The sequence below is a fragment of the Candida orthopsilosis genome, assembly GCF_000315875.1.
Source record: "Candida orthopsilosis Co 90-125, chromosome 7 draft sequence".
Taxonomy (NCBI): domain Eukaryota; kingdom Fungi; phylum Ascomycota; class Pichiomycetes; order Serinales; family Debaryomycetaceae; genus Lodderomyces; species Lodderomyces orthopsilosis.
Window position 1 is genome coordinate 778733 of NC_018301.1, and position 9339 is coordinate 788071.

The 9339-nt window shown below is 39.6% G+C and overlaps 5 protein-coding genes across 5 annotated transcripts; 4 read left to right on the forward strand and 1 right to left on the reverse strand. All coding sequences in view use genetic code 12, as the record gives it.

Moving 5' to 3' along the window:
- Positions 1-226: 226 nt before the first annotated feature.
- On the forward strand, positions 227-1117 carry CORT_0G03780 (Prr2 serine/threonine protein kinase; the record flags this gene model as incomplete). The annotated part of the gene is made up of 1 exon (XM_003871131.1): positions 227-1117. One exon carries the CDS (start codon positions 227-229, stop codon positions 1115-1117), a length of 891 nt encoding a protein of 296 aa, XP_003871180.1.
- Positions 1118-1278: 161 nt separating this feature from the next.
- Positions 1279-2757, forward strand: CORT_0G03790 (Shm1 mitochondrial serine hydroxymethyltransferase; the record flags this gene model as incomplete). Its single annotated transcript, XM_003871132.1, has 1 exon — positions 1279-2757. One exon carries the CDS (start codon positions 1279-1281, stop codon positions 2755-2757), a length of 1479 nt encoding a protein of 492 aa, XP_003871181.1.
- A 96-nt stretch (positions 2758-2853) lies between these two features.
- CORT_0G03800 (RNA polymerase II mediator complex subunit) lies at positions 2854-5637 on the forward strand (the record flags this gene model as incomplete). Its single annotated transcript, XM_003871133.1, has 1 exon — positions 2854-5637. One exon carries the CDS (start codon positions 2854-2856, stop codon positions 5635-5637), a length of 2784 nt encoding a protein of 927 aa, XP_003871182.1.
- A 53-nt stretch (positions 5638-5690) lies between these two features.
- CORT_0G03810 (Sng3 membrane transporter) lies at positions 5691-7451 on the reverse strand (the record flags this gene model as incomplete). Its single annotated transcript, XM_003871134.1, has 1 exon — positions 5691-7451. One exon carries the CDS (start codon positions 7449-7451, stop codon positions 5691-5693), a length of 1761 nt encoding a protein of 586 aa, XP_003871183.1.
- Positions 7452-8055: 604 nt separating this feature from the next.
- Positions 8056-9339, forward strand: CORT_0G03820 (Sng4 membrane transporter; the record flags this gene model as incomplete). The annotated part of the gene is made up of 1 exon (XM_003871135.2): positions 8056-9339. A coding segment is annotated over one exon (1284 nt), but the record flags the coding sequence as incomplete, so codon positions are not given.

Consider the following 9339-nt stretch of genomic DNA (forward strand, 5'->3'; position numbering starts at 1 on the left):
TTTGAAAATCATCCACGGCGCAATCAATAATTGTTGTTCAAACGCCATGATTATCAGCACCGCAATCATCATTTTGCAACCATCCTTCAAGCGGGGTAATTAAATAAGCAATACCATCCTTCCTAAAGAGGAAATGAACGCGGCTCTTTCTCGTTTGTATACAAACTTCCTTTGTGCGCATCTATCTTGGTGATAAACTGTGAAAATATTATCATCATAGACTCCGATGACAGCACCAAATGCCGCAAGCGTGCCGAAGATTTCGAAATTCGATAAAAGAGTAGGTGTAATGGGAAAAGGAATATCAGGAAGAGTTGAGTTGTATCTGGCGAAAGGGGGCATCAAATATGCGGTGAAGGTATATCACATCCGAGAAAAGTATGAGACAAAGAAAGAGTACCGATATAGGGTACTTCATGAATACAGAATTCTTCTCAACTTGCGCCACTGCAATATTATTCCCGTTTATAAGTATGATGTTCTGCTTTTAGACTCCACTGTAAAGTTGTACATGATGGCTGGCACACCCCATCTACTTAAGGTCCTCGAGTCAGTTAAGTTGGTTGATTTAGAAATTATTTGCTATTGGAAGCAGCTCTGCCTGGGAGTACTATATCTACATAGTCAAGGTATAAGTCACCGTGATTTAAAGTTGGAGAATATCGTATTTGACGAGGAATATAAATTGTTGAAAATTATAGATTTCGCTACCGCTGATAAAACACCGGGTCTCTCAGTTGGTTTAGTCGGGTCGGAAAAATATGCTGCTCCAGAAACCTATTCACACATTAAGTATGATGGGAAAGTGCTGGATATTTGGTCCATGGGGATTATATTGTACTACATGTTACACAGCAAGTTTCCCTGGAAACAAGCCAATCGAAATGATTTGGATTATACCGGTTATACCAACACAACAACCTCACATAATCTATTGCACTTCAACGAGGGGTCAGAAATTACGAGTCAAATACTTGAGCCAAACGTGGAGAAAAGAGTCACAATTTTTCAACTATGGGAAGATGCTTGGTTTCAAACTTTACAGTTTTGTTCAGAGTCTGATAATTGTGGAATAACCCACACCACTCGACCTCAAAATGACTCCGTGGAATGTTAGACGTTTAACTTTTGACTCTGTGAAAATGACTCCGATGTGGGTCGGATCACGTGCGCGACTCCTGATTTCGGAGACCCACTTTCGATTCTTTTTTTTTCATTCATTGCATTTTCCACGAAATTTTTCGGTGTTAGTCATCTACGTCCAAGGTACACACCACAATGATTTCTGCATCCATACGTACATTGAGAACGCTGAGATTGGCTATTCAATCAGTAACAAAGAGAAGCTATGCTGTCTCATCAAAAGCGCAAGCTTTGTTATCAAAACCAGTCCAAGAAGTTGATCCTGAAATGGCCGACATTTTGAACCAAGAGAAGGTCAGACAGAAGAACTCAATCACCTTAATCCCTTCAGAAAATTTCACTTCAAAAGCAGTGATGGACTTGTTGGGATCTGAAATGCAAAATAAATACTCAGAAGGTTATCCAGGAGAAAGATATTACGGAGGTAACGAAATCATTGACAAGGCTGAATCATTGTGCCAAAAGAGAGCATTAGAAGCGTTCAATTTAAACCCGGAGGAATGGGGAGTCAACGTACAACCCTTGTCCGGTGCTCCAGCTAACTTATATGCTTATTCGGCCATCTTGGATGTTGGTGACAGAATTATGGGATTGGACTTGCCCCATGGAGGTCACTTGTCGCATGGTTACCAAACCAACACTACAAAGATTTCGTTTGTATCGAAATACTTTCAAACCATGCCATACAGATTGAATGAAGAAACCGGTGTCATCGATTACGATACATTGGAGAAGAATGCTGAGCTTTTCAGACCAAAAGTCATCGTTGCCGGAGCTTCTGCGTATTCGAGAGTTATTGACTACAAGAGAATGAAGCAAATTGCCGACAAAGTTGGTGCTTATTTGTTGTCCGACATGGCCCACATTTCAGGTCTTGTTTCTGCTGGGGTCACTGATTCACCATTCCCATACTCAGATATCGTCACCACTACCACCCACAAATCCTTGAGAGGACCAAGGGGATCAATGATCTTTTTCAGAAAAGGTATCAGAAAAGTAACCAAGAAGGGAAAAGAAATTCCATACGATTTGGAGAGAAAGATTAACTTTTCTGTTTTCCCAGGACATCAAGGTGGTCCACATAATCATACCATTTCTGCTTTAGCTGTCGCCTTGAAGCAATGTACCGAGCCAGAGTACAAACAATACCAACAGGAAGTTGTCGATAATGCAAAACATTTTGCTGATGCGTTGGAATCAAAGGGATTCCAATTAGTCTCAGGTGGTACAGATACCCATTTGATCTTGCTTAATTTGAACTCAAAGAATATTGATGGCGCTAGACTTGAAGCAGTGTTAGAAAGAGCCAATATAGCAGCAAACAAAAACACCATTCCTGGTGACAAGAGTGCTCTTTTCCCATCAGGATTAAGAGTTGGTACACCAGCAATGACCACCAGAGGATTTGGATTTGATGAATTTTCAAAAGTTGCTGATTTCATTGAACAAGCTGTGACTATCGCTGTTGATTTAAAAAGCAAGGAGCAAGGAAAGGTGCCAAAAGAATTGTTGGCAAGTTTTAAATCCTTAGCAGATGAAAGTAAGGAGGTTAAGGAGTTGGGTGATGAAGTTGCGAAATGGGCTAGTCAATATCCAGTCCCAGGAGATTTGTAGATATTTCGTAGTTCAGAAAAATCAACGAAAAAAAAGTAAACGAGTGAAAATTAGCGCGAACATGAAAGTTGTAGATTCACCCACCAAAGGTTCACAATGAACGATACAATAGCCAATGTGCACTTGGAGGATGTTCAGAAAACATCATCATTGATATCATGGTCCAAGAATGGACTCATTGTTTATATTTCACCGTGTAAGCGATCAAAAAATAATTTACTATTGACTTACCTTGAAAGTGTTGACGGCCATTCATGGAGATTAGCACCACCACAACCTGTCGAGGTCAAGCTAGAGAATAACTTCTTGCCTGAAATATCTTTAGTGTGCTGGAGCACTCTCAGTACAGATTTGGCAGTCTCCGATGTTTATGGTAATTTCTATATATTGTTAGCTGGTGTTGGAATGGTGGACTCGAAAGATGCATCGCCAAGCTACGAATTGACTTCGTACAATCACATGGAGATGATTTACCGAGATGTGATAAATCAAGATATAAAGTCGCCTATTAACCCTGGCGCGTCGATTATTGCATTCAAATGGCTCAATATTGAAAAACCACAGATATTGAACAAGCCTGCGAGCTTGGTGAACTTGGAGCATTCTTATGTATACACGTACGGAGTGAATCAGTTTGCATCACATGGTGTACTGCACCCTATCCCAACTAAACAAGCATGCTTGGCACTACGAAGAAATGGAACTCTAATGTTGTATTACCAAGGTGAACACAAAGTAGAATACCACAAAGTTTCCATCAACTTGAATGATTCTCCATTGATGATTAGCAATGCATCAATTGGGTTTACAAATGGCAAACAAGTTGTAATTACTGCCTATGATCGTTTATCCGATGATATTTCCACCTACGTAGTGACCATAGATTGGGGGTTTCTCGTAGAGTCAGCAAAGAGACAAAAGACCGATCCTCACTATCATACCCCCAAAGAGAATCAAAATTTTCCCGGTTTAAATATTGCAAAAATCCACGAAATGAAACCGTTACCAGAGTATAAAGAAAACTCGATCAACCCATTATCATCAATTGATCTTGTGTCAGCTAGCGTGGAGAGAGAGTCCAAAATGAGCATTTTAATTAGTTATAGCTCGGTGGACATATACAGGTACGAAGTTGTAGACACAGCAGAGATTATACCCGATGCGTTTACTGAGTTGGGTGGGAAGATGAATTTTCACGAAAAGAGTCCACCTTCCCAAACAATTGAGTTGAAAGATAAAATAGCGAGAACGGGAAAGTTGCAGGCTATTGTGAGTGGACCCTCAGACTTGTACTGTTTGATGATGTATGAAGATGGACGTATAGATGTCCTAGATACAAAATCTTGGGAAATTGTCAACTCACCGAATGAACAGTTTCCACCAAGTACAATTTCAACTGTATTTGACGTTGGGTTTTCACTCCCGGAAATTAAACACGAAAATCCCTTGATTTTGGCCGTGTCGCCAAACATGACTTCCGTTGTGTACACCGAAGTATACAATGAAACTGAATTTTTAACACTAAGGCCAGTGGAAAAAGTACGCAACACTGGCTTTCAACCGAGGGACTTATTTGCTACATCCGTTGCATTGGCGTATAGACATGCATATGCTTGCTATACAAACACTTTTACTGATGATTTGATCATATTGATTCAGTCTGAAGTGGAAAGGCTTCGCTCCTTATTGTTAAAGCAGATGCCGGAAAAGCGTGAAAGCATACAATTAATGATTAAAAAGTTCGTTGAGTCAATAATTAGTGAAGCACACAAGTCAATCAACTTTCAATTGGATGCGTTTAGTAAGGAGTCAGTTGATAAGTTATTATCCAACCCGCCATTGCAAAAGCTACTTTCTTTGCAGTTGATATTAGGTGAAGCACAAGGTAACTCGGTAATGTCAGACATTGCTTGGATTGTATTGAACTTGAGAAGCACTAATTTTGGTATCATGTTTTCACTTTCCAGTGTATATCGTCAAATTTCGAAAAAGAAACCAAGCGAGGACTCTTTGAAAGATTCAATCACTAGAGCTGAGTGTATTGTGTCGTTGATTGGAAATATAAAATGGCTTATTGACCTAATGGTGTATTTCAATCAAGAATTGTTGCAGCTTTCGTATTTCAGAAATGATTCTGAGAACAGCAAGCTCAGCCTCAGTAACTCGGTGGTTTTGCCAGTCATTTTGAGCAAAGTGCCGAGATTATTTCTTATGTATGCGATCTCATCCATGGGTAAAACTCATGAAATATTAAAAAAGTTGCACAAGGACTTGGCTGAGAGTAATAAGCTTTTCACACCTATGAAGGAAGCTTTGAATAGGTACTTCACTATATGCTCAGGAGCGCCATTGACTTTAAGTTTGTTCGAGCAATACCTTCGTGAGTGTGATGCTTTGATTGCGAAGGAGTTTGCAACAAGACTAGCGACCAAGGAAAAAGGCTATTCGCTAAAGATTGAGCAAAAACTAGTTTGCCATGGAGAGATTACTGACGACGTGAAGGACATTGCTCGGATTTTAGTGGATAGGTATGCACACAATATCAGTCGTGAAATGAAAGTTTCCGAATTGTATTTTTACAACACCGAGTGGTTGAATATTGGCTTCAACAAACACACTCAATCAATTGAAGATTCGTCAACAATTTTATATGCACAAGCATCAAATAAGAAAGTGGTACGGAGGTTGAAACTTGATCACGACATTGATGCATTGAGGAAAATTTACATCTATGATGGAAGTATCAGAAGGTGCACCAGATGCAGATCAGTCTCGTTGGTCACAGACCCGTTTGTATTTGAATCAACTACAACCATCGGATTGTGGACCATGGTTTTCCAGAGAACATGCATTTGTGGTAACACCTGGGTAAATATTTGATACAAACTAGTGAAATATAAGTAATTTGCATTAATTTTTCTATGTAATACCTCTTACCCTTTTTCGTCCATTGCTTTCTTTTCATCAGCCTCTTTCTTTTTCTTTGCAAGGAATTTCAACATGAATGGCATAACGGCATTACTTGCCACAATCCATGCCAACAACACACCAATATTTCTCCCCATATGCCCTTTATAGGCATCAAAATAAGCGACATGTAGCAACTCGTATGCATTTCTTGAAGGCACAGCGTATCCGTAGTAGTAAAATGGGGGACTCAAGACAGGTGGACTTATGATGGGAGCCAAGTTAATAACAGCTGTAAACAACAAGACAAATCCGATCAATTGGGGTTTCAAGGCAAACATGATAATCACCAAGACTTCAATAATACTACCCAAAGATGCCATCAAAAGATAGCTAAACATCCAAATCACTAGGAAACCGGAGTAACCAAATGTAGTATTGAATGGTAATTGAAATGCTGTGTTCAAGACAACCATACCCAATGATATAAACATGTAAGCCACTTGAGTGGATAAAATTCGAAAAAAGATGTAGCTCCAACCCTTGATCTTTGATGCTAGATACATGTGGATTTTGAGTGTGAAAATAAACTGAAAGAACCCAAACACAACGAGATAGATCAAGCCGATTTGAAACGGTGCTTGAAATACAAGATTGGTGACAGGATGCAAGTCGTTGATTTTGAATGTAGGAATTGTCGATACTAAATGAGGAGCTTGTGACATGACAGTCAATGCTTGTGTTTGGTTGACAGTTTGGAGCATATTAGCAACAATTTGACTCTGGGTTGCGAAATTGGGGTATGACTTCACAATCAGTTGAATGATGGTAACAATGTAGTTCAGTACGGCATTGTAATCTCTTCCAGTCTCGTAAACTACCTCCATTAGAGAATGTGTTGGATCAAAGTTCGTTGACGCAGAAGATAAAGCTTGATTCCACATTAAAGTTGCATTTTCGTAAACATAGAATGCAGCCCAAACTTTAGCATGATGGACTTGCTGATAAACTTCTTGAGTGATATTGTGTCCATGCTCAGCAGCTAGCGAAGACACTTTATCATAATCCCATATTTCAAACTTGCCCAATTGTTGTAAAGAAGGGACGTCGGTAAAATACGATTCAATAGTTTTCCCAACAATGTTTGGCAACTGACCCACTTGACGGTCAGCAATTACAATAGCCATCTTCAAATGCTTAAATCGTGTGCTTCTCTGGTAGTAAGATGCCCAGTAAAACAACAAAGCTCCGGCAAACCCGACTAGTAAAAACGCATAATTTGATAAAAGTTTAATTCCTATTTGTATTCGATCAGCTTTGAATTCTTTGTCCCATAGTTTATACTTTACAGGCTTCTGTGGTTGTGGTTCTGAGGTTTCTGGCTCAGTTATACCATCAAGTGGTTTCGAATATAGCTGTGGTCTATACAGATGAACTGATTCCAATTCTTCGGACTTTGGAGCCACATTTTCCTCATCGCGAGTTTCCTCCCGATGCTCTTCAGGATGCTCTGCACCTAAGACATAGTCTGCATCGTTGGCATTGAAGTAGTCATTTGCTACATCCTGAATTAATGATTTGTCCTCCTGTTCACTCACATCATCAACGCTATCATTGTCCCTGGTGTTGAATGAAAATATATTAGAAGCAGCACTGGACAACCGTCTTGTTAGTGGTCGTTTCAATGTTTTTGGGTTAACTGTGGGACCGATATATGACTGCGGTTCATTCACTTCTAGTGAGCTGTTGTTTGACTCTTGAGAATTGAGTGAGGAGTTCGATGCCATATTGGGAATACCACTGCTTTACTCGGCGAAAAGAATGACGAAGTGATTTATGGAAGTCAATAGTCTATACTGAAAGTTTTATTATTGTGATTGAGTGTGTTAGAGATTCTCATTGTTGTTGTGGTACAAAAGTTGAAAAACAAAGAGGAAGATGGAAATTGTTAATTGACTAAAATGATGACCAAGGCGGCTAACAACATTTACTCAACAACTAGGAAAGTGAATTATCTTAAACCCCATTACCGCATATAAACACATGCAATTGTCAAAATAGTTGGAGTTTCAATCTCTTAGAATGGCTGGTAATAGTTTTTCGGAATATACCAATCGGACACGGCGTAATTGAATTACAGAAATGTGATACAAAATTGTTTGTTTATACTTCCATGCAAAAGAACAAAAGTCTTTCTTAACAATAGGAATTGTATGAATATCATATAGAAATATATTCGAAAACAATTCAATTTACGAAAAAATATATCATCAGAACATTTTCTGAACAGGGGTTTATTCAAAGGGAAGACTCTACAGAGTACCTTCTTTGAAAAACAAAAATACGCATCAGATACAACGAAGAGCTAGCTATATCGCAAATTGTACCTGTATGTCGACATCAAACTCGGACTCAATTGACCCATTGGGGGTGCAAGAAAACCACGGCAAGAGTGCTTCAAATCTGAACACACAACCATTTGAGGACAAGAAAGAGCATGATGATGACAATTCTCTCCACTCTGGTGGCTTTGCTGGTGCAGCATTAGCGAAAGAGCAATCAGCACGAAGGGATTCTGCTAAACCACGACAACTGGTGGTTTCCATTAAGCTCACCCATAAAGAGCGTATGAGGGAGTATATAAAGGCAGCTCCAAAGTTTGTTTGGGCATATGTTCAGGTATTTTGCATTTATGTTGGGTTTCTCAGTATCTACTGGGGGACATTATACAAACGACTGGATAGGTTTCAGAATGTTGAGATGTTAGTGGTCAATGATGATACGCCCTTCTCAAGTAATGGGACCCAAATTCAACCATATATATCTGATGCGTTTATTGACTTATTACAAGAGCCGCTGACCAGTCGTTTGGCCAAGTTCATAGTTGTCAACACAACAGAATTTCGTGGTTTGGCCGACTCTCACAACAACACCCTATATGAAGAAGTTCTTAGACAGATTCACCATCAGAAATATTGGGCAGGGTTCTACATTAAACCAAATGCGACGCAACTTATTTACGATAGTTTTGCTTCCGGGAATGCAACTTACATGACTCTGGGACCAATTAACAACACAATTACAGTGGTGTATGAGACGGGACGTCATTTCTCAGCATTGAACCAATACCTCATTAGGAATTTGAATGAGGTGGCATTTGATTGGAATACTCAGCTTAGCAATAGGGTCTACCCGGATATCATACAATCTTTGTCATCGACGCAGCAGCAAAACCTTCTTCAAAACACATCAATACCCATATTCACTACGTTTCCTATTCTCACCTTTGTTGACAATAGGTCATCATCAAATTCCGCTATTCTAGGCCCTTCAGAGTTGGGTCTTATCTACGCTCTTTTGTTTTCATTCAACCAATTTAACTTTTCGTTGGAAATATACCGGATAATGAGGGAGAGGTTGAAATACCGCTCATACGTGTTCTACCGCGTGGTTGTCTCTCAATTAAATGCATTGTTATTAGCATTGGTTTACGGTTTGATGACCATTGCTTTGAGAATTCCCACAGAAGCAGCTTTCGGCCATGCTGGATTTGTTGTGCTCTGGATGTTTATGTACCTCTACCTAAGTGCAGTTGGTGTCGTCAATGAGATTGCGGTGCTGGTAATCATGGCGTTTGAACAACAATTATTGATGGCGCCGTGGATGATTTTCAAC